Source organism: Procambarus clarkii, chromosome 92 (genome assembly GCF_040958095.1).
Source record: "Procambarus clarkii isolate CNS0578487 chromosome 92, FALCON_Pclarkii_2.0, whole genome shotgun sequence".
In the NCBI taxonomy this organism is placed as follows: domain Eukaryota; kingdom Metazoa; phylum Arthropoda; class Malacostraca; order Decapoda; family Cambaridae; genus Procambarus; species Procambarus clarkii.
Window position 1 is genome coordinate 1,466,934 of NC_091241.1, and position 25,985 is coordinate 1,492,918.

Sequence of the window (25,985 nt, forward strand, 5' to 3'; positions counted from 1 at the left end):
GATTTTGTACCAATCTGAGACATTGAAGCTGAATGCTTAGCAGTAGAATCAAAACCCAATAGGTAAATATCGCATCACATGTTCTGGCAGCCCTCAGGCAGAGGTGTTTCGACATTCACTCATTATCAAGAATGAATCAGGAGTACTATACCTGCCCCAAGAGTAGTCATGATATATCATGACTACTCTTCAAACAAGCCTAATCTAAACTTGCTCCTATGCTACCCTATCCTAATAAAACTGAGAAATCTGCATATTATATGTGAAATTACCTAAGTGTAGTTACAGGATGAGAGCTACGCTCGTGGTGTCCCGTCTTCCCAGCACTCTTTGTCGTATAACGCTTTGAAACTACTGACGGTCTTGGCCTCCACCACCTTCTCACCTAACTTGTTCCAACCGTCTACTACTCTGTTTGCGAAAGGGAATTTTCTCATATTTCTTCGGCATCTGTGTTTAGCTAGTTTAAATCTATGACCTCTTGTTCTTAAAGTTCCAGGTCTCAGAAAATCTTCCCTATCGATTTTATCAATTCCTGTTACTATTTTGTATGTAGTAATCATATCACCTCTTTTTCTTCTGTCTTCTAGTTTTGGCATATTTAATGCCTCTAATCTCTTCTCGTAGCTCTTGCCCTTCAGTTCTGGGAGCCACTTAGTAGCTTGTCTTTGCACCTTTTCCAGTTTGTTGATGTGCTTCTTAAGATATGGGCAGCACACAACCGCTGCATATTCTAGCTTTGGCCTAACAAAAGTAGCTTCTTAATCCCGAGGCTAAGAAAATGGTTAAAGGTGTAGAAAGTTTACACTGTAAGATCAACAATGCCAGCAGAGATGTTACATTCTTAAACAGCCACTAGCACGCATAGTGTTTCAGGCAGGTCCTTAATCCTAACTTTCCCCAGAAAATGACCCGCCAAATTGTTTAACAACCAGGTACTCAATCACTGCTGGGTGAACAGAGGCTTCAGTTAAGGATTGGCACCCAATCAATCCTTCCCGGCCAGGATACAAATCCAGGCCAAAGAGCTTGCGAAGTGCTGGGCGAGTGGTTTACCACTGCACCACGGGGACTGCAACGTCCGCAACGCAATTTAACGTCCTTCTTGAGGTGGCACAGGATGGTAGAGAGTGCCCAAAAGCCTGACTTTTAAGACGACCTGCTAAAGCAAGGCATGTGTCTACACTATCCCTCACACACCGCCAACGAGACCCATACCTTCTCCAGCACCGCCTGTCTGGCTTCCCGCTCCCACTGCCGCTGCTCATCCTTCTTCCTAGCACTCTCGAACTCTATGAAGGACATCGACATTTTCTTCCTTCTTCTTTTTCTTCTTCGTGATACGTGCAGTTGGCATGAAGGTTTTTCCTCCCAATGACTGCCTCTAGCAAGTAGCAATTCGCCTTCTTCGGTCGTTTGATGCCTAGGTTTGTTTATGAAGCATCTGCTTGAGAGCACAATTGTTAGAGCATTCCCGTTATATACAATATGTATATGTATATAATAATTTTAAAATCTTAAAAATTCGCACATAAAATAATTTACATGAAAGAAAGACTCATAAATGTGCGAACTACTTTTTTCTACATTTTAAAATAATTTATACAGAATTATTTTATAGGAATAAAATAAATTATATTGATTACAATGATTACTTGAGTCATCTAAAATAATAAATACAAAATTATAACATACGCTGTAACAGAAGCATCATTTATATTAAATATATATATATATATATATATATATATATATATATATATATATATATATATATATATATATATATATATATATATATATATATATATATATATATATATATATATATATATATATATATATCAGATGGAGTACTGAAGGACTCTTGCCTGTCGTACATGGCGGAGTGACGATGATTATCAACTAACAATCATGACAACATAAACAACGAATGCGCAAAATATTTTTGTTTATCATTCTTATAATTTGTAATAACTGGAAAAAACAACATACAACATGTACAGTAGTAAATATCCGTATTGATAAACACAGTCAAAAAGTACCAAAAACATACAGAAAAGAAACTCTACAGAATGTATAAATAAATAAATAAATAAATCTTTATTTAGGTAAGGTACATACATACAAGAGATTTTACAAAGATTGATGGATTAATAGATAGAGCTAGTACATACAATACCTAAAGCCACTATTACGCAAAGCGTTTCGGGCAGGAAAAACATTAATGACTAAAGCTTAATACTAATTGAGTATAAAGAATAAAATGTGTTGAGAACAAATAAAAATAGAGAAAAAAGATGGGGGAACATGGCTGAAAAAGCAGCACAAATACAATTAGGTCGACAAACAGCGTTGTTAAAAAAAAAAAAAAAAAAAATGGGTTGACAATAGAGGGGTAAGGTAGGTTACAGGGAATTTATTAGGTATAGCTTCGTTTTTACCTTAAACTGGTTGAGAGAGGTACAGTCTTTAACATGGTTGGGAAGGTCATTCCACAATCTGGGTCCCTTGATTTGTGCAGCATTTCTAGTTTGATTAAGTCGTACTCTTGGAATATCAAAACTATATTTACTTCTGGTGTGGTGCTCATGGGTTCAGTTACAACCCTGTTCTGTTGTATTATTTAATTGTGTTGGTGGTCGCAGATTGAACATATTCATATATACATGCGTATTTACAAACATATAATCAACTCCCGTTGTCGGAGACAGAAAGCCTGTAAATTAGGCATATTGGGGTCCTTCATGGTCAACGGATGCCTATCTCTTAAAAGAGACAAGAGACTCGACTTAAGCACCCACACACAACACATAACCAAGTCTCAAAAACGGTCGGTATACTCTCTAAAATCAGATATTATAAATAAATAATAAATAAATAAATATGTTCCAAACTCTGCTCTCCTCTCACTATACTACGCACTAATCTATCCCTATCTTACATATGGTATCTGTGCATGGGGGTTTAACCTCTACAAACTACCTCAAGTCCATCATCAACCAGCAAAAAATTTGCTATAAGGACAATAACAAATGCAGCTTTCAGACAACACACAGCTTCCCTGTTTAAATCCCTAAACATGCTAAACATAAACTCACTCCACACATTCTCTTGTACCAATTACAATTACAAAACCCTGTTCTGAAACTCTTCTTGGACACATGTAATAGAACCCATAATCACCACACCAGAAATAAATATCTCTTTGATATCCCCAGTCAAACTTAATCTGTGTAAACACTCTAAGCAAATAAAGGGACCTTGTCTATGGAACTCACTTCCTGACAAATTGAAAGGCTGTCCAACTTTTGCCTCGTTCAAAAGTAAAACCAAAATTTCATCTTCACATATAGTGTCCTACCTAATGCTTTATACTCGCACTGTATCTAATCCTCCAATATATGTACCTAAGCCATACAATCTTTACCTTTATCAGCACTGCTATCAGCGTATATCATGGTTACCTTGAGGTGCTTCCGGGGCTTAGCGTCCCCGCGGCCCGGTCGTCGACCAGGCCTCCTGGTTGCTGGACTGATCAACCAGGCTGTTGGACGCGGCTGCTCGCAGCCTGACGTATGAGTCACAGCCTGGTTGATCAGGTTGACCTGGTTGTTATACTAGTGCATATTTTACTGCATTATTCCTTAAAATGATCCTCAAATTGTGCTACAATTAACCAGTTGATAACCTCAAATTTTACTCTAATGTACCTACTAATCTTTGCCAATTCAGTTTCTTTCTTTATTATGCACCCCATACCCATCCCGTGGGCGGTGGTGTAAAGGATTACAGAGGCAATACAGAGAACATATACGGCATTCATAGACGAGATAAAGCACCTAAATTATTGGGATCGTCTCAAAGCTCTCCAAATGTACTCACTAGAAAGGAGACGAGAGAGATACCAAATAATATTCACATGGAAAATACTGGAGGGACAGGTCCCAAATCTGCACAGATAACAACGTACTGGAGTGAACGATATGGAAGAAAATGCAGAATAGAACCAGTGAAGAGCAGAGGTGCCATAGGCCCAATCAGAGAACACTGTATGAACATCAGAGGTCCGCGGTTGTTCAACATCCTCCCAGCGAGCATCAGAAATACTACAGGAACAACCGTGGACATCTTCAAGAGGAAACTAGATAGTTTCCTTCAAGGAGTGCCGGATCAGCCGGGCTGTGGTGGGTATGTGGGTCTGCGGGCCGCTCCAAGCAACAGCCTTGTGGACCAAACTCTCACAAGTCTGGCCCCGGGCCGGGCTTGGGGAGTAGAACTCCCAGAACCCCATCAACCAGGTATCCACCAGGCACATAATCGGTTCAGGAACTGAACCCTCTAGTTCGTTTAGCTAAGCAAATAAAAATTTTTGACGCTAGTTTCAAAATTATTAATGTTGTATATACATGTACACATTCTCATACATACATACACATTATATATATATATATATATATATATATATATATATATATATATATATATATATATATATATATATATATATATATATATATATATATATATATATATATATGTCGTACCTAGTAGCCAGAACTCACTTCTCAGCCTACTATGCAAGGCCCGATTTGCCTAATAAGCTAAGTTTTCATGAATTAATTGTTTTTCTACTATCTAACCTACCTAACCTAACCTAACGTAACTTTTTCGGCTACCTAACCCAACCTAACCTATAAAGATAGGTTAGGTTAGGTTAGGTAGGGTTGGTTAGGTTCGGTCATATATCTACGTTAATTTTAACTCCAATAAAAAAAAATTGACCTCATACATAATGAAATGGGTAGCTTTATCATTTCATAAGAAAAAAATTAGAGAAAATATATTAATTCAGGAAAACTTGGCTTATTAGGCAAATCGGGCCATGAATAGTAGGCCGAGAAGTGCGTTCTGGCTACTAGGTACGACATATATATATATATATATATATATATATATATATATATATATATATATATATATATATATATATGAATGAAAACTCACACCCCAGAAGTGACTCGAACCCATACTCCCAGAAGCAACGCAACTGGTAACTACAGGGCGCCTTAATCCGCTTGACCATCACGGCCGTCAAAAGGAAGTGATAGCCGAGGCTATTTGAGCCACTTCCCCGACGGCAACTCGGATGGTAATCTTGGGCATAGCATTTCACCAAATCACCTCATTCTTTGGGGCACACGTGAGGAACACAAATGCGAACAAGCCTGAATGGTCCCCAGGACTATATGCGAATGAAAACTCACACCCCAGAAGTGACTCGAACCCATACTCCCAGAAGCAACGCAACTGGTAACTACAGGGCGCCTTAATCCGCTTGACCATCACGGCCGTCAAAAGGAAGTGATAGCCGAGGCTATTTGAGCCACTTCCCCGATGGCAACTCGGATGGTAATCTTGGGCATAGCATTTCACCAAATCACCTCATTCTTTGGGGCACACGTGAGGAACACAAATGCGAACAAGCCTGAATGGTCCCCAGGACTATATGCGAATGAAAACTCACACCCCAGAAGTGACTCGAACCCATACTCCCAGAAGCAACGCAACTGGTAACTACAGGGCGCCTTAATCCGCTTGACCATCACGGCCGTCAAAAGGAAGTGATAGCCGAGGCTATTTGAGCCACTTCCCCGACGGCAACTCGGATGGTAATCTTGGGCATAGCATTTCACCAAATCACCTCATTCTTTGGGGCACACGTGAGGAACACAAATGCGAACAGGCCTGAATGGTCCCCAGGACTATATGCGAATGAAAACTCACACCCCAGAAGTGACTCGAACCCATACTCCCAGAAGCAACGCAACTGGTAACTACAGGGCGCCTTAATCCGCTTGACCATCACGGCCGTCAAAAGGAAGTGATAGCCGAGGCTATTTGAGCCACTTCCCCGACGGCAACTCGGATGGTAATCTTGGGCATAGCATTTCACCAAATCACCTCATTCTTTGGGGCACACGTGAGGAACACAAATGCGAACAAGCCTGAATGGTCCCCAGGACTATATGCGAATGAAAACTCACACCCCAGAAGTGACTCGAACCCATACTCCCAGAAGCAACGCAACTGGTAACTACAGGGCGCCTTAATCCGCTTGACCATCACGGCCGTCAAAAGGAAGTGATAGCCGAGGCTATTTGAGCCACTTCCCCGACGGCAACTCGGATGGTAATCTTGGGCATAGCATTTCACCAAATCACCTCATTCTTTGGGGCACACGTGAGGAACACAAATGCGAACAAGCCTGAATGGTCCCCAGGACTATATGCGAATGAAAACTCACACCCCAGAAGTGACTCGAACCCATACTCCCAGAAGCAACGCAACTGGTAACTACAGGGCGCCTTAATCCGCTTGACCATCACGGCCGTCAAAAGGAAGTGATAGCCGAGGCTATTTGAGCCACTTCCCCGACGGCAACTCGGATGGTAATCTTGGGCATAGCATTTCACCAAATCACCTCATTCTTTGGGGCACACGTGAGGAACACAAATGCGAACAAGCCTGAATGGTCCCCAGGACTATATGCGAATGAAAACTCATTGCTTCTGGGAGTATGGGTTCGAGTCACTTCTGGGGTGTGAGTTTTCATTCGCATATAGTCCTGGGGACCATTCAGGCTTGTTCGCATTTGTGTTCCTCACGTGTGCCCCAAAGAATGAGGTGATTTGGTGAAATGCTATGCCCAAGATTACCATCCGAGTTGCCGTCGGGGAAGTGGCTCAAATAGCCTCGGCTATCACTTCCTTTTGACGGCCGTGATGGTCAAGCGGATTAAGGCGCCCTGTAGTTACCAGTTGCGTTGCTTCTGGGAGTATGGGTTCGAGTCACTTCTGGGGTGTGAGTTTTCATTCGCATATAGTCCTGGGGACCATTCAGGCTTGTTCGCATTTGTGTTCCTCACGTGTGCCCCAAAGAATGAGGTGATTTGGTGAAATGCTATGCCCAAGATTACCATCCGAGTTGCCGTCGGGGAAGTGGCTCAAATAGCCTCGGCTATCACTTCCTTTTGACGGCCGTGATGGTCAAGCGGATTAAGGCGCCCTGTAGTTACCAGTTGCGTTGCTTCTGGGAGTATGGGTTCGAGTCACTTCTGGGGTGTGAGTTTTCATTCGCATATAGTCCTGGGGACCATTCAGGCTTGTTCGCATATATATATATATATATATACGTATACATATATACATACAAATACATATTTAATCACCCACACAAGTACACACATCAATAATCTTTTGTCACAAGTGATCAACAAGAGGCTCACAACAGTCACCCTTACTCAAATCTCTGAATATGTTAGATATTAAGTCACTGCACATCCTCTCAAGTGCACTCTATATATTTAAAACTCTGAACTGTAATGTCAATCCTGACCTTAAAAGCTTCTTAGAAGGTTGTAACAGAACCCATAGGCACCATACCAGAAACAAATACCTATTTGATATTCCAAGAGTGCGACTTAACCAAACTAGAAATGCTCTGCAAATCAAGGGACCTAATTAGAGGAATGACCTTCCCAGTCATGTTAAAGGCTGTACCTCTCTCAACCAGTTTAAGAGAAATACTAAGTACAACCTAATAAACTTCATGTAACCTACTTTACCTCCTAAATGTCAGCCTATGTCTTGCTTTTTTCAAACAAATGGCCACTGCTTTACATGGAAAAGCGAAGGAATTTCTGATGGGGGAAAAAAAAGTCTACAGTCTGTGGTGTAGTGGTAAGACACTCGCCTGGCGTTCCGCGAGCGCTATGTCATGGGTTCGTATCCTGGACGGGGAGGATTTACTGGGCGTAATTCCTTAACTGTAGCCTCTGTTTAATGCAACAGTAAAATGTGTACTTGGATGAAAAAACGATTCTTCGCGGCAGGGGATCGTATTCCAGGGACCTGCCCGAAACGCTACGCGTACTAGTGGCTGTACAAGAATGTAACAACTCTTGTATATATAAAAAAAAAAAAAAAACAAAAAAAAAAAACACACACACACACACACTTGCACAGCGCGTTCTGCAGGCGCTGTGCGGGCAGTACAGGGCAGCATATATAAGGAAATAGAAGAGAGGTCCTGACACGGGAGACATCTCCCGTCACGCAGGGTGCAGTTGCACCTCCACAAATCTCCCGTATCAGCTCTTGATACTGGTAATGGCTCCAAAGGGCCATCACTTATGGGCTATTCATGCCCGTGCCACGTTTTGGGTGGTTAAATCTTCATTAATTTTTGGGTCCTGCCCACAGTTCACCCAGTGAGCCAACTCCACGCTGACTTTGTCTCCATTAGCACAGAGCATAACCTTCACTCACCAGACACCACTCTACAGTGAGCATTTGAATTAAATCATGGAATACCAATTGAATTGTAATAGAGCCAGCAATGCTGCTCAGTGTAGGAAAAGAAAATCTATACTCGATACAAGTTCTGAAAGTGACGGCGAGTGGAATTTTGTGACTAAGGCAAACAGGACAAGCCACTCCATGACGACCCATCGTCCGACAAACACTCCAGCTTCTCCAGCTCCTCAGACTAAACCTGCACTACCAATCTTCAAGGTCCAGCATACCAAAGCATACCAGTGGCTTCCTACGCCACTGTGGTGGACCTCGAAAAAGAGTACCCCCAGCTCCAGATCAGAGCAAAACCAAATCTCAGAGAATATATTCTGAGGCCCAAAGACGAGTCGGTCGCTACAATTCTGAAAAATTACACAAAATGTGAAGAACTCAAACCAGAGGATAAAATACGAAAAATCATTGTCCTCCACTATCCCTTGACCATTTCGAAAAGCTGAACTATGTAGTGTCAGCAGAGAGATGCCGGGTAAGAACCACAAAACAGGAAATCCGACAAGTCCTTCTCACAGTAAGGGGACGGATCCCGGAGAACCTTGATCTTGGAATCTGAGGCGTGTTCCAACACAGGCCTTACACCCCAGAGCCCCTAAGATGCTTTAGATGTCAGAGATTTGGGCATCGCAAAGATGGCTGCCAACGCCCAGTGAGGTGCGTAGTCTGCAGCCAGCCTCACGACACTAAAATATGCATTGATAAACACAAGGCAAACCACCCTGTCCAAGCAAAGTGCCCAAATTGCTCCAAGGCACATCATGCCTGGAACTTTAAATGCCCTGAAAGGCTCAAAAGGCTTCAAACGAACCCCACCACGCCTACAGCAGAGCCGAAGCCCCCACCAAAACTAATACCAGCTCCCCTGCCCACTAAAACCGCGTGGGGTCTTCCCATTCAGGTAGAGGCACACGGCCCTTCACCATCGGCCATGGTGAAGGGTGTGAAGGCCTCCGTACAGGACAAAAAGATAGATGGGGGCCACAAGAAACATGTTCAAAGCAGTCGCCCTCCCAATGCATCCAGTAAGCACACTGGGTAAGAGTAACACATAAGAGTAACAATTCCAGTGTCAAAGTTACCACTGAGAAGGGTCAAAAAGTAACCAGGCCCCAAACCTGCACAGCATTAAATAGTGCTCCCACAGAACTGGACGCTCTCTGGCCAATGCTCAAAACTTTGGTCACCGAATTGGTCGAAAGTCTGCTGAGCCACAATTAGAGGCAGGACACCCAACAAGAAGCTATCGCCGATCATGCCGGGACCTCCTAGGGAAGTGTCGTGAGCATACGCCCCATAAATGCCACCTTAAGAACCGTCAGTCCGTCGAGATTGGGTTCAGTGACGAAAGGAGGATTGACAATAAAAGGTTTCCCTCGTTCTCGACGTTGGGTACTACAGTTCTACAGGTGCAAGAGTATGCCTCCTCAAGCACCCGGGCGTCAAAACAGAAGAAGTCCAAAGGAATAACCAAAACAAGTAAAAGGTCTGCAGGAAACGACAAGCAGATAGGAGAAGAGGGGGAGAGAAAAACGAAAAAGAAGGAAAAGGAAAAGTTGTTCAGCACAATTAGAGGACAGCAGCAGGAGCACAAGGCTACAAAAGGACAGAGAACTGTCCCAAGGAGCATCACACTCCGACAGCCGCCCACTAAGCCCCCCTCACGGCATCAACGAGCTGAACGGGGAGGGGGGCTTTTGTAAAAAGTAATTTCAGCAGCAGGCATAGTTCTTCTGATTATATATTGTCTGCAAGACCACATAGCATAACTGAACAGAAATGCAAATTGGTCATGACATGCGTAGAGGGTGGTGGTTTACTATTTTCTTTCACAGAATATCACACCAGAAATTTAATTTTGTCAAGTATTTTAAAGCCACTTGTATAATTAGTGTTATAGCAAAATATACAATATACACGATTATCTGTACATTCATATATATAAAAAGTACACGATAAAAACCACAACACACTAATACAGCATACAAGGACAAAAACCAGTTAACTGAAGCAATTAAAATAATTAGAGGGTTACTGCGTCACTCGGCACCTGGTGAACCCAGCGAGCAACTGGGCTACCACATCCATCAGGCTAAAACAAACCACATTAACCCTTAAACTGCGCAACACATCATATGAAGGGTTGAGTAACTTGCAATAAATTGTGTACCATGTCATATGACGCGATGGATTTATCAAGGATTCTGATAATAGCAGGATTGTTGTGATAATTAGCACTAGTGGGAGGAGTAATCTTGGTGGGGAAGGAGGTAGCATTGTCTGCTGACTGTGTGTGACCACCTTTTTACTGTCTGGACTCACTATACCAGCTTAGTTGTTCGTATGGTGAACAAAACATGCAGATACTTATATATAACATCTGTATATAGAGGATAAAACCCTAAAACAGTTTGGTGGGAGGAGAATGGTGGCGAGTCAGGTGAGGTGAGGGAGGGAGGAAGTGACAGCCAGTGGCAGGCTGCCACTGCCACTCGGCATACCAACTTAGTGGTTCGTTAACTTAGACCCTTGTATATAACATGTATATGCGGTGTAATAACAGCAAAAGGAGTGTGGTAAAAAAAGCCATTTTGGTGAGGGAGGTGGCGACATCTGCATGATGTGTCATGTTGGTAGGTGGTGGCCACTATGCTCTTTTGGGCACTATACCAGCTTAGTTGAATAGTTATGGTGAACAAAACATGTAAATACCTATATATAGAATGTGTGTGTATTTATGGTAATAACACCACAAACAGTATTGTCGGGGGAGAAATTTTAGTGTGTCTGACCTTGAATGTGAGGGAGGCAGCCGCCAGCTGACTGTGTGTAGCGACGTCTCTTAGTGCCTGAAGTAACTATATCAGCTTAGTTGTACAGTTGTGGTGAACAAAACATGTAAATACCTATATATAGAATGTGTATTTATGGTAATAACACCACAAACAGTATTGTTGGGGGAGAAATTTTAGTGCGTCTGACCTTGAATGTAAGAGGGAGGCAGCTGTCAGCTGACTGTGAGTGTAGTGACATCTCTTAGTGCCTGAACTAACTATATTAGTTTAGTTGTACAGTTGTGGTGAACAAAACATGTAGATACTTATATATAACGTCTGTATATAATGAATAAAAACAAAAACAGTATGGTGGGAGGAGAATGTGGGCGAGTGTGGTGTTGAGGGAGTGAGTGGCAGCAAGTAGCTGGCTGGTGTGTGGCGGTCACTCCTCGTTGCTTTTTGACTCATAATACCAACTTAGTGGTTTGTTATGGTGAACAAAACATGCAGATACTTATATGTAACCTGTGTATATAGTGTAATAACCGACAAAGTATTTGTTCACTGTTTTATGAACCTAATAATTGAATCAACAATATGCACATCATAATTTTGAGTACAGCGATGATTCACACATTTTATTATATAAATATATCACACTACATACTATTGAATAATATTACAGCAAAAAAAATAAAGAAAAATCAGACATATTGAAATAATTAGGCAATTCTCTCTTTGTAGCCACTCCTGCCTGACCGCTGGGGCGGAGCAGACCGCCTGGGACGCAAGTTGAGTCAGCACCTCTTTTTTTTTTTTTTTTTGCCACTTCCCTGCCCTATTGCAGGCAAAATATGCCACTTACAATTTTTTCCCCCATGATCGGAGAACACAAATTGACAGGTTTAGAAGAAAAAATATAAATATATATATAATATATATATATATATATATATATATATATATATATATATATATATATAGCCTCCTCCGAGGCTATGGGTCCCCCTTCTTCCAGCTAGAGGTGGTACTCCCTTCCATATTATTTAAAAATATATATATATATATATATATATATATATATATATATATATATATATATATATATATATATATATATATATATTTTTTTTTTTTTTATGCGCCTGTGGGTGACAATGGCCAAATAGCCCTTAGCAACACAAGGGTTAAGTAGCAATTTTCTACACGTGTAATTTCTAGATAGTAATTATCAAAATTTATTTAGCTTATTTTTTCTCATGCATACCACACAAGAAAAACTGTTCAGCACATACTGTACCATTTTTCCCAGCTTGGTGACTATAGATAATGGCATACTTCCTATACACCCCATTATGGGATGCCAAGTGAACCCTGCCTGTTGCATCACCATTTCTGAAGCCTTCCTATTACACATTTAACATTCATACCTAAGTCTGATCCATAGGAAGGCTTTGAAAACTATACTCATCCTTAGGATTAACAAAGTATCCACATGATGGAGTCGATAATGTTCTACTTGTCATATCTTTATTTAATTTAATTTATAACAGGATAAAAATTTATTATAATTTACAACAGGATAAAAAAGAAAACCTAATACTTCATTACATTTAATTACAGACTTCAAAGAATGGTAGAATTTTGTAACTGTCTTAACCAACATTTTAGTATTGAGAGCTATTTATTCTGGTTAAGTTATAATTATCAATGACTAGTTCATATTAAAATGCAGTAAAATTAGCAAAGAAAACCACCTGAACACTGATGATTTTAGCACCACCACATTATAATTTCAAGATGATATTAGGATTATTCAAGAATTATGTATGGCAAAATTTTTATAAACCTTGATTTGCAAGAAAATAACCATGCAAACAGGTTGAGATGAGAGGTCGGCCAGGAATTTGTTACTAAAAGTACTGTTGTGTTTGGTACCAGTACAGTACAATAGCTCTTATCATTTGCACGCTCCAGGTAAATACCTATTTTACCTAAATCTAAACGCTTGAATTCAAATGTCTTCATGCTGATCAAATATTTTATATAATTCTTATACTACTGAAGTGATGACACCAGAATATTATTATACTTTACCGCAATGTCTAAATTTTTAAGCCCAAAAGTGTGAATTTCAGTACCGTGTTCGGCTATGTCATACAAAAGTTAACTGGTGATAAAAATAAGCAAAATTCTAAATAAAAAAAATTTATATTATAATTGTTGTAAGTACATGTGCAACAATACTTAATGTAATACAAAACAAAATAAAAATTGCAGCTATTAAAAATTCACACAGTATATATAAATATACAAATACTGTATACAATATACATTTTAGGCCAAATTAATTCAAACATTCCACTGACAGACTTTCCTGACATATTGCATTAACATGCATGTATCCTATAAACTAACACCGAGATCAATGCTTCGTAGCAAGCTACACATACAATTAAAAAAAAAAAAAAAGATTATATTGATACCATAAGGATTGTTTTCTGTATGGCATAGTACAATATCTGCAGGTAAGTGTTTTAATAAGTGCAATGCAAGGTATAATTAACATTCAGATTTCAAACAAATTCTAGTCCATTAATAACACACTGTACAGTTCTATATATGTATATATATATACACTTTAATACAGAAAATAGATCTATTATCTGTCAACAACGGTTTTCTTTTCCATCTTGAGAAAGAGGTCCCTGAAAATGAGAAAACAAAAATTAATAGGCACACAAATCTTACTTAAGGATAAAGCTAGATCTGCTGGACATTATAACGCACAAATATTTTGTCAGCAACACAAGGTTGATGGAAACACTGCACACACACACACACACAAAGACCAAGACACATGATGAGTGCAACAACTTAGTCTTGTCAGTGAGGAGACCCAGGACTTGCGAGTCAAAGAATGTACACTATAAGCTGTGCACTGTACATTCATAACTTAAATTGTATATTCACATTGCAGAAATAGCTAACAGCTAGGCTTTACATTGCATATAATTACAGCGTATCTTCACTAACAAATTCCTGGATGGTCCAAATAAATTGTATAGTATAAATTGTTCAGTGGAGCATGCAAATGTTCAATTAAGTGATAATATTTCATCCAAGCCGTTGCAAAGGCCAAGCATTAGGAGGTGGCTGCATTATTAACCATGATTTACCTAATCATTGTAAATAATTGTAGTGTTTTACCCATTGAATCCAAGGAGTGGTTGAAGGATGACAAAATGGTGATGGGGAGGCATGTGTCTAGCACAGGTTTGGTGTAGCCTCAAGGATGAGCTGACTGGCAGTAATGGCTATCTCCCTCCTCCCTAACCAGTTTTGCTCTTTTATATATGTTGAGTTCAGTGATGCACATACAGGCAGTGCTGCCATTCACCGGGAAGCAGCCAAATCTCATAAATACAGAGATCTTTGATCACCATTACAATTTTGGCTACATTACCTCAGACACACTTGATGCCTTTTGAGGTTTTCTTGAGAGGATCGAGAGGATTTTGGGGCTTGGCATCCCCGCGGCCTGGTCTTTGACCAGACCTCCCTTTTGTTACACACCCCAAGGAAGCAGCTCGTAGCAGCTGTCTAACTACCAGGTACCTATTTACTGCTAGGTAACAGGTGCATCAGGGTGAAGGAAACTCTGCCCATTTGTTTCCGCCTCCACCGGGGATCAAACCCGGAACCTCAGGACTACAAATCCGAAGCGCTGTCCACTCAGGTGTCAGGGCCCCTGCCTGGGTAAAAATGCTGCTAGTTTTTGGAAGGAGCTGGATTCTAACCACTGCACTGTGCCAAACAAATGTCGTGTTGAGAGTTGTGCCTTTTTTTTTTTTTTTTTTTTACTTTATTTAGGCTATATTTGAATGTTTTTTAATGTTTTCATCAGTCTTTGTGTTTTGAAATGAAAATAGTCGAGTTTAGAAACATTTTGACATTAATTTTACCTGAACATTTATAAAAACAACAAAAATATGTCCTTAAAAATTGCAATATGAAGTTTTTGCAAAAAACAGGTGCACAGTGTAGGGAGCTAAACTAATTGAAATAAGTAGAGATCCTAGAGCTGCCAGTTTCCTCTTTCAGTGCCTTAGTGTGGCGATACAGAAAGGAAATGCACACGGCATTCATATTTCTGGCCTGCCATCTGAGGAGCTGGAGGAACTCTACAGCCTGTAACAAGTAGCCTTGTACCTTGCATGTAACCAATGTTGTATCCCTATTTGTGTAATGAAGTTTTAAATAAAATAAAATGACAAAACACATATATAAATATACATATAAATATGAATATAAAAATATAAATATTTATAATTATAAATAAATAAATTAGTAGGCGATCTGAATTATTAGGAACTTACTCTGGTTTTCTTTGAGAACGTAGCCCAAAAAGACGGAGTAGTGAGAAAGATATGTTTATTCCTCTGATGGCAGCCCTTTTATGGTTTAATGACGTTAACCAGTTTGAAACATCGTAACAAAAAAAAAAAAAAAAACATGTAATTTCTTTCTTACTGATGCATGTAGAAGAAGATGTAGCCGTTCTTCTGCCGTCCCTCCGCACACACCACTGATTCCGGGATTTTTGCAACGCTCTCGTCATCATAGTGGAACCAATTATCTTCATTACAGTTATATACATCAGAAACATAATGCCCTGCAATACAATCAAATCTTGTTACTCCATCACTTTGTAATAATTTATAAAGAACTAAATGAATGAGCTAGCCGATAATGTACATCAAATCACTTGCACAATTGAACGAAACAATTTTTATATTAGTTTATAAGCAAGATTAACACTATCGCTGACTTTGGACAGGACTCGTGTCCACTACAAAAATATTTATATAAAATTCATTTTTTTATCCGATCGACCTCGGGATAGTTTCAAATTAAGCGCCTTTAGAATGCGCACAATTAGATACCAAAATGAAAGATGTAACATGAAACTTGATGTCCGAACACTTATGTGATTATAAATAGGTTTTTGGTAAAAATTTTAAAATATTTGTTAAAATTCTATTTATTGTGCTATTATGTTGGGACTAGTTTTAACATGCGCGTCTTTACGTCGCGAACAATTTGATACCAAAATGAAAGATGTAACACACATATTTATGTCAGAACACTGGAAAGATATAAATAATTATGATGATGAGCTTCCAGAATTAAAATATTTGTTAAAATTCCAGTTATAGCTCTATTTTTATGACTAGTTTTAAAATACGTGAATTTTTATTGCGAACAATTTGATACCAAAATGAAAGACGTAACACGAAAATTGATATTATCAAACTGAACGAGTATACACATTAGGTTGCAGTGTACAAATTGGTGCTCGTTTACGGGTAACTTTAGGCTTTCCTGCAGGGAAGCACGCCAGGCTTTTGTATATTATGTTCATATACACCTGTAGGGAATTCATTTGCGAACACAATGATACCAAAACGAGCGATGTAGCACGAGAATTAAGGTGAGAAAACTGAAACGAGTATAAACATTTTACTGATTTTGTGCGCTCACGGGTAACTTTTCCGACTTTAGGCTTTGCTGTGGGGAGTCTTGCCAGGCTTTTAGACATTATATGCATATACAGGCATACCTCATTTTAAGAGTTTAATTGGTTCCTGGAGACGCCTCGTATTCCGAAAACTCGCATTCCGAAGCTAATTTCCCCATAAGAAATAAAGGGAAATGAATTAATCCGTTCCTGACTACCCCAAAAACCCCACATCAAACTAAATTTTTATACCTAATTCATCTAAATAAACCTACAAAACTATGTTCAAGTTATTACTTACCTTGCTGTTGAATGCTGTAGGCGTATGGAAGATGGTGAGGAGGTGGGAGGAAGAGAGGAGTTACTGTTTGGAAGGGAAGTCCCCTTCCATTATCACATCAGGCAGTGAGGACTTCACTGGTATGCACACTGGCACATTTTGCCTGCATACCACTAGGACTTGCTTGTTTTACTAAGAATTTGTCTAATGACACTTGTTTTTCCCTACATTTTAACACTTGTCTGTAGTAAGACATCACATTATCATTTAAAAGGTCAATGCAACGGCCTGCTACAGCTTTATCTGGGTGAGTTCTTTCAACAAAACTTTGCAGTTCTTCCCATACTTCACACATTTTCTTAATCAAGAAGGGACATCCTCTACTGCCTCTACTCACAGCTATTTTCTTAGGTTGAACCTTACCAATGGCTTTCTTGAGACCCATGGTAAGATATATAATGACAACTTTTATGCTCAAATAGCCAAAAAAAAACATAAAAAACTGTAAATCCTTGTGAAGAATTCAGGTGGGATAGTCACTGGACACGAGACACTGGTAAACTGAGGCGCGATCGCCATGCCACCACGCGCCAGTCGGCCTGTACACGTATCAACAAACTCGTGTCCCGAGGTAACCCTCGCCTTCCGAGACATATTTTTGGAGTAAATCCTGCTCGTCTTCCAAAAAACTCGCATACAGGGACACTCGCATTCCGAGGTACCACTGTACATCTGCAGGGAATTTAATTGCGAACACAATGATACCAAAACGAACAACGTAGCACGAGAATTAAGGTGAGAAACCTGAAACGAGCATACACATTTAGGCGTCGCCACATGCTCGCCCGCACCATTGGCTCCATGACGTCAAAGTCTGCGGCGCTCTCGTGGGGTGCGTGATAGTGTTAATTGTACAAAACAGCTATGTAATATACACAATATGTAAGAACTTTAGCAACCATTTCTCAATATTTCATTTGTTGCTCACCTGTGTTTGTTGTAAGACCAAAGTGACTGATCACACTAATAAGGCGGTAAGTATGTCGGTCACTCCCGGGATTGTCTTTAATATTAGGAGTCTTAGGCTTGACGTCATCGCTCTGAAAAAACAATAAAGGAGTGTTAGTTCATTACCAAAAAGTAACAACTGGACTTGTATAATAGACAATTATTTTACTATGTAACTACTAACTTCCCTAATGTGGTGTACGAATACAGTCACGTGCTTTACAAACGCCATTTATTCGAAAATGCCAGTTCCCAATTTGGGTCGGCATGTTATTTATAGATTCTCACATTAGTGAACATTTTATATCTTCCACTCTTCAGTCACACAAGCCCGGTTCAGATTTCCCCTTTTGGATAACACAGATAATTAGTATATAATGAGTTTGTATAAAAGTTTACATAGAGTAGATGCCTCACCCCCCCTCAAACTGTACCCACCTAGTTGTGCTTGCAGTGGTTGAGGTTCAACTCTTTGGTCCCGCCTCTCAACCGTCAATCAACTGGTGTACAGATTTCCGAGTCTATTGGGCTCTATCAATCTACATTTGAAACTGTGTATGGAATCTGCCCCCACCAAAGGGAGCCGGTTGGCCGAGCGGACAGCACGCTGGACTTGTGATCCTGTGGTCCCGGGTTCGATCCCGGGCGCCGGCGAGAAACAATGGGCAGAGTTTCTTTCACCCTATGCCCCTGTTACCTAGCAGTAAAATAGGTACCTGGGTATTAGTCAGCTGTCATGGGCTGCTTCCTGGGGGTGGAGGCCTGGTCGAGGACCGGGCCGTGGGGACACTAAAAAAAAAAAGCCCCGAAATCATCTCAAGATAACCGCATCACTGCCTGCACACAAAAATGAGGGAACAGGTGGCCAGGACCCTTCTTGAGGTAATCTTGAGATGATTTTGGGGCTTAGCACCAAACCCTTCCCTCAAAAGATGAGGCAGAAGTCACCGGAAAAGCTGGAACGAAGGGAGCCCACTGGTCAGACTCAGAAGCACAGGCTGGAGAAAAGGGATCGAGTGCCTCCATCGCCACAGCGGATGGGGCATCCACCAAAACTGCTCTACTCCAGGTGAAACTACTACTGGCTCACACACCACTTGGACAGGATCCCACCACAAGGCACAGCACTGGAAAAGATTCGGAGCCAGAGTCGCATGACTGCCAGGTCTCACATTAGCCACAGATAGCCGATGAAGCGGGGGTCTGGGGCTCCCCCCAGCTGCACAGAGCGACGCTGTGGCGGTTGTCACGTCATGCTCATTTGCTCTTTTTCGTTTGGGGAAGTTCTGTCCAGCAGTTCGGCTTTCAGTAACGATATTTTAACCAGACTGTTTTGGGGTGCCTACCTTTCTGGGTGCCTGACACAGTTGATGGCAGACATAGAATGCTTCTATTCTAGAACATAGAATAGAATTTCTATATGCCATTGCTCCTCATGCCTCTCTGGGGGAGGGGGAGGTTCTGGCTCGTGGTCCCCGGTAGGCCTAAGAACTCTATTTGCTTTGATCGATGCCAGGGTTTAATACATTCATATCAGCCCGGATAGCTCAAGGGAGCGGAAGGGGTCCCACCCCAATAACATTAACACCCATTTAGTGGATGAATAATGCATGGATAATGTAGTGATAAAGAGATGCAAGCACCTGTTCGACGCACAAAGAAGAATAGTAGTAGTAAGGAGGGTCCACAAAGTGGGTATGCAGCTGGTGCCTTCTAGGATTGCCGATTGCCACCTGGAGGGCAAAATTTTACACAAATAATGAGTAAAAATGTTATTTTGATGCATTTCATTACATATCATAAATACAATGCCTAATGGCATTATTTCTTATGTCCATCAATTTTTTTGTTTTCATCTTTGTTTTTCATCAAATTTTGTTGTGGCTTCTTGGAGAATGCTTACTCTTCATTAAGCATGTGAAGTTAGAACAAAATTGGTCAACATGTAAATCAGCCACAGGTGGCAGAACTTGACAAATTTTATTGGCAGAGTTATTCACAGATTTCAAACTATTTTCTTTGTCTCTCTAGGTTTGTTTTTTGCTGAATGGGGACACGATGAGGCCTTTATATATAAAGTACACTTATATATCCCCCCCCCCAACTCATCATCCTTATCCTTATATTTTGTTTTTTTAGGGTTATCTTTTCTTGACTTCATTTCAACACATTGACCTACAACTTTCACATACAGTATTCGAGTATGAATGCCAAGCAATATCTATTAAAACTTACAAGATATGACATCAATTCGAACTACTATATTTATTGTTGAGAAGTTTACCTTCATTTTTCTGTATGAACAGGATTTTCAACTTTGAGACAAGATGCCAAATTCAGTTTCTGAGTGATTCTCACCATTTTTACATATGTGCAAAGTTCTTAGTTCTAATGACACTGAGCATATAATGAATAAAAATAAAAATAAAAATTGGTGAACCATTAAATTTGTTATCTTAATTTGAATTTTTTTAATCATTTATAAAAAAAAATTATTGCTCAAGTTATGATATTGATCCGTTAGGAAAAGGAGCATTTACCACGTAGATTATGCACAAAAAATTTGTGTGTGTTTGAGGAAGGTTGAGAAATTGCACACCCGGCCCCTTAACTTGTACAAAGGAAAATATCTTGAGTTATCTTGAGGTTATCTTGAGATGATTTCGGAGCTTTTTGTCCGCGTGTCCCCGCGGCCCGGTCCTCAACCAGGCCTCCACCTCCAGGAAGCAGCCCGTGACAACTGACTAACACCTCGGTACCTATTTTACTGCTAGGTAACAAGATCATAGGGTGAAAGAAACTCTGCCCATTGTTTCTCGCCGGCGCCTGGGATCGAACCCAGGACCACAAGTCCAGCGTGCTGTCCGCTCGGCTGACCGGCTCCCCAGTTGGGGAGCTGGTCGGTAATGCCGGTATTGATATATTGTATCATTAGGACATTTGAGCCCAAGACTAATAGTGACGGCAATATTCTAAAACCAGACACAAGGAACTTCATGATCCAATATTAACAGGGACTTTCCTGCACCACCAAAACTCAGGTGTCAAAAGTTTCAAGCCATTATGTAAGGGCATTCTCCCAAACCGCATGTAGACAAGACAAAAAATTAAATTATGAAAATCCAGGTAAAGCCATAAGAGACACCTGATATATTGTATTGTATATTACCCCTAAATTTATTACACAAAATAGAAGACCTGGGGGTAACAACTATGTGATACATGAACTGTACATACATAAACTATTCTACAAAAAAATAACACATTTATTTAGGCCGAACATTAGCTGAAGCAAATGCCAGACTCAGCAGATGAGTAAGAGTCTAGTCATGGTTACTTCATCACATGAACCAGACTCTTACCTACCAGCTGTCTCTAGCAGGCACGAAAGCTCACCTACAATTACCACATAAAACGTGCCTAATATAACTAGGCAATTATATTCAAAATAGCACATTCTTAAATATTACTGAAAACCACCCTGGTGAAATATAGCTACTGAATCCTACTGATGTGGTTATATGCTGATAAAGTGTTCTTTACTTGAGTGAGAAGAAATGTCAAAAGACTGAAGGAGCTCAATGATGTGGGCATGAAGAGAAAGTAGGTTAATGTAAGTAGATACCATCAGAGCTTGCTAATCCAAACCCCCATTAACAAAAAGCTTGCTAATCCAAACCCCCATTAACAAAAAGCTTGCTAATCCAAACCCCATTTCCAGAGACCTTTGGCCAATCCAATCGAAATCAAGTCCGAGTGTTTGTCTGCTAAACTTCCCCAAACTCGAGACAGATCTGGGTTACTGGGAGTTTGGGCCAGTCTGCTGAATGACACCGGGAGACCCTGTGCTCACCAGAAAACCAAAGAAACCAAAACAGCACCAAAACAGTTTCAACCAAAGAAACCTCAGCAGCTGTTAGTCAAAACTGACCTTATCAAGCTTATGTTCAGTAATTTAACAGTGACCATTGTTGATGGTGTAAGGCAAGACAGTGACCATTGTTGATGGTGTAAGGCAAGACAGTGACCAATGTTGATGGTGTAAGGCAAGACAGTGACCATTGTTGATGGTGTAAGGCAAGACAGTGACCATTGTTGATGGTGTAAGGCAAGACAGTGACCAATGTTGATGGTGTAAGGCAAGACAGTGACCATTGTTGATGGTGTAAGGCAAGACAGTGACCATTGTTGATGGTGTAAGGCAAGACAGTGACCATTGTTGATGGTGTAAGGCAAGACAGTGACCAATGTTGATGGTGTAAGGCAAGACAGTGACCAATGTTGATGGTGTAAGGCAAGACAGTGACCATTGTTGATGGTGTAAGGCAAGACAGTGACCATTGTTGATGGTGTAAGGCAAGACAGTGAGCATTGTTGATGGTGTAAAGCAAGACAGTGACCATTGTTGATGGTGTAAGGCAAGACAGTGACCATTGTTGATGGTGTAAGGCAAGACAGTGACCATTGTTGACGGTGTAAGGCAAGACAGTGAGCATTGTTGATGGTGTAAGGCAAGACAGTGAGCATTGTTGATGGTGTAAGGCAAGACAGTGACCATTGTTGATGGTGTAAGGCAAGACAGTGACCATTGTTGATGGTGTAAAGCAGGACAGTGACCATTGTTGATGGTGTAAGGCAAGACAGTGACCATTGTTGACGGTGTAAGGCAAGACAGTGATCATTGTTGACGGTGTAAGGCAAGACAGTGAGCATTGTTGATGGTGTAAAGCAAGACGTCTCCTGCCTAGTGATGACCGTGCTTGAATTCTAAGAAAATAGTTGTGTGGATGACGATAAGAGGAAAACAAGAGATCATTCATGGTGAGACAAATGTCAACCCGTTCTCGCACTTTCTTATAGTCAATATTGACTTATTACATAAGTGCATATGTGACATACTAATTTATTGTGAATATTTTAGTTTACCTTGAAAAGCTTCATAGAAAACACCAACCTTACCTAACCTTCTTAGTATGTTAAGATAAGCATCTTATTGCTTCGTAATTACAATTATTACTTAACCTATACCTATAATAGGTTAAGTAATAATTGTAATTACAAAGCAATAAGATGCTTATCTTAACATACTAAAAAGGTTAGGTAAAGTCAGAGTTTTCTATGAAGCTTTTTAAGGTAAAACTAAAATATTCACAATAAATTAGTATGTCACATATGCACGTATTTAATAAGTCAATATTGACTATACGAAAGAGCGAGAACGAGTTGCAAATGTGATGTCTCACTACAGACAAGTGTTAAAACATAGGCAAAAACAAGTGTCTATAGACAGATCTTAGTAAGACAAGCAAGCAGTGAGGCACAACCAGGTCCTAGTGGTATGCCTGCAAAACGTAAGAGAGTACCCCAGAAATGTCATCACTGCCTGATGTTATAATGGAAGGGGACTTCCCATTTAAACACTAACACCTCTCCTCCCCCAACTTCCTGTCTTCCATACGCCAACAAGAGTCCTCAATAAAGATAAGATATACTTGTACATACTGTAGTACAAAATAGTAGTAGTATTATGTATAAAATATAAATTAAATTTTCATTGTTCCTTAAAGGAAAATTCGTTTCTTTTAGAATTGTCTCTGTGAACGGATTAAATTAGAAAATGAAGGTACCACTGTATATCTGAGTGATAGGCAGTACAGGTATCTTGAAAAGATACCAGAGCATATAAACGTGCAAAAAATCAATCAAAACATATGCATCTATTCCACACAACTGTGTATTGATATCATACTCGCATTTGCACCATATTCAGTGCGGAGTTACACTCACTGGATCCAACCCGCTTTAAATCAATAAAATAGCCCAGAGATAAAAAATTGCTTCAAGGTTGATTGTAATATGAAATATCACAGTATATTAATCATATAAATGGATACCTGAAATTCAGCACTGTCTCCTTGATTCTCTTGAATATAGCTCATACCCATCTCCTGCAGCGACAGTCTAATTGCCTGCTGGATTTCGTCTTCTTCTTGAACACCCCCAATATCTTCCATACTACGACGCATCACTTCCTAAAAGAAAAAAAATATATATTTTTTATAAATTCAACAGCTTTGTTTTATGCTTAAAACCTAAAACCTGTGGCTCAGCAACGCACATGCGTTGCTGAGCCACAGCAACAAGTGGCCGGGTACAGCTAGTAACTAATAATTGTTTAAATCATCATATGATGATGGCCACATTCTTTAGTACCATTCATGACAATAACTGCATTCATACCATGAAATGGTAGCAGGATTTTTTTAATAGGTCAAAGTAAACTCCATTACATCCACATAGGCCTATTCCATATTTGCATCATGCATGTAAAACCCAGACAATAATTGTTGATTTCATCTTTTGACGATAACCCCCTAGGGATCGCCGCCTAAGAGTTAAAAAATCATTTTCAGTAAATGGATGATGAAACATACCAATGGTCTTTTCCATAATATCCTTGCAGAATAGGGGAGGGGCCTGTTATACATCGGCAGAAACTGTAACTGCTAGATAGATCTTTGTATCTTATAGAGTAAAGTATTACCATGTTAGAGAAAAAAAGAGAAAACTTGAAGCATTACCTGCAGTTCCTCATCTTCGTTTTCAGTGGCACTGGCTGTGGCACTGCCAAATGGCTTGGCTGGACTGACAAGATCTGGCAGTTGCTCTTCCTCTTTCTTTCCATCACACATATTCAATTCGGATGACAGGTTGCGTACAGTAAGAGTTGGCTGTTTCGGTGTTCGTGGGGTTACACAGCTGTAGACACAAGACATTGATAACGGTAATTATAAGAGATCATAAACACTGAATCGTGTACTGAATTAAGACAAGGTCCTGGTATCGTTAGCTTAAAAGATTAAACTAAGACAAGTTCCATCTACAATTATGTATCTTGGACAGATACTCTAGATGCCTTACATAAGAAGATTTTGGTTGTTGTGACCACTATTTCTACAGAGAAAAAAAATACAAGAATAGGGATATTTATTTTTAACATCAAAGTGAATAAAAAGACTAAACATTACATTACAGTAAACATTACATTACATTACAGTTCTTCTGGCATTAGCATTTAAAATAGTTAACATCCTACCTGCCAACTTGTGGTTGCCAATGAGAGGGACCACTTCCATCACTGGTCATGTAAGAATCTAAACTAATCCAGCGGTTAACACGCACACGTGATGACATCTTCACACTTTCGCACTGCTCTGGCTTGTACTCGTATCTCTTTAACTGGACTATAAGTACTCTGGAAAACAAAAATACAAACAACAGTAATACAAAATCACTGACACAGTAACCAGATACAGCTATGTGTGAAGAAAGTTTGGTGCAGCTACACTTTCTTCTCACAGTAGAGTTATATGGTTCAATTACAAACACTTTTACTTTCTTTTCTTTCTTTTTCTATTATAAGTACCGGTAATCATTCAACGTTTCAAGGTAATATGAAGAAATATTTTTTAAACCAAGGTATTCATTTTTTGAGATCTTTAGTTATAAATCAAGTGCTGTGAGGAAGGCTTCTCGACACAATGAGCTGAAAGTACCTACACCATTACTATATTGTTTCCCTACTGTCACAGCACATGGAGGCATCAGCCCATAGAAGATGGGACGAGCAGTATGGAAAACAAGTTAATTGATGACAGAAAATGACACCCATTAATTCATCATATTTTGTATACTAAATATCACAAAGAACAAGCACCATCAACCTCCAGCCAAAATTCTCACCTTGGCAAACTTGTTATTGAAGTAACAACAGAAGACTGTGTATGGCCACATTTTTCACACTTTAATTCTCTCTCATCTGATCCCATGTATGACGAAATGGAATCTTGAATGGACTCTTGTCCTTCTCCTGGAAGATTTACATAAAGTCCAAAATATTCTTGTCTTCTTCCTACAACATCACCACACCTGCAGATAAACATGTAATGAGCCATATTAGACAACATTCAAGTTAAAATTTCAAATATACATATGATTTTGTAACTACAATACTGTAATGGATTTAGTAC

The 25,985-nt window shown here is 39.9% G+C and overlaps 1 protein-coding gene across 1 annotated transcript in view; it reads right to left on the minus strand.

The window, feature by feature from the left end:
- Window positions 1-25,985, minus strand: part of LOC123775181 (CWF19-like protein 2) — a 79,269-nt gene that overhangs the window by 36,981 nt on the left and 16,303 nt on the right. Inside the window, exons 6-12 of the mRNA XM_045770134.2 lie at window positions 25,699-25,884; window positions 25,052-25,210; window positions 24,537-24,714; window positions 23,850-23,987; window positions 17,936-18,047; window positions 15,680-15,821; window positions 1,219-1,444 (exon numbers count right to left, since the gene is read on the minus strand). Of these exons, the coding sequence (XP_045626090.2) occupies window positions 1,219-1,444; window positions 15,680-15,821; window positions 17,936-18,047; window positions 23,850-23,987; window positions 24,537-24,714; window positions 25,052-25,210; window positions 25,699-25,884 (1,141 nt within the window). The remainder of the gene's footprint in view (window positions 1-1,218; window positions 1,445-15,679; window positions 15,822-17,935; window positions 18,048-23,849; window positions 23,988-24,536; window positions 24,715-25,051; window positions 25,211-25,698; window positions 25,885-25,985) is intronic.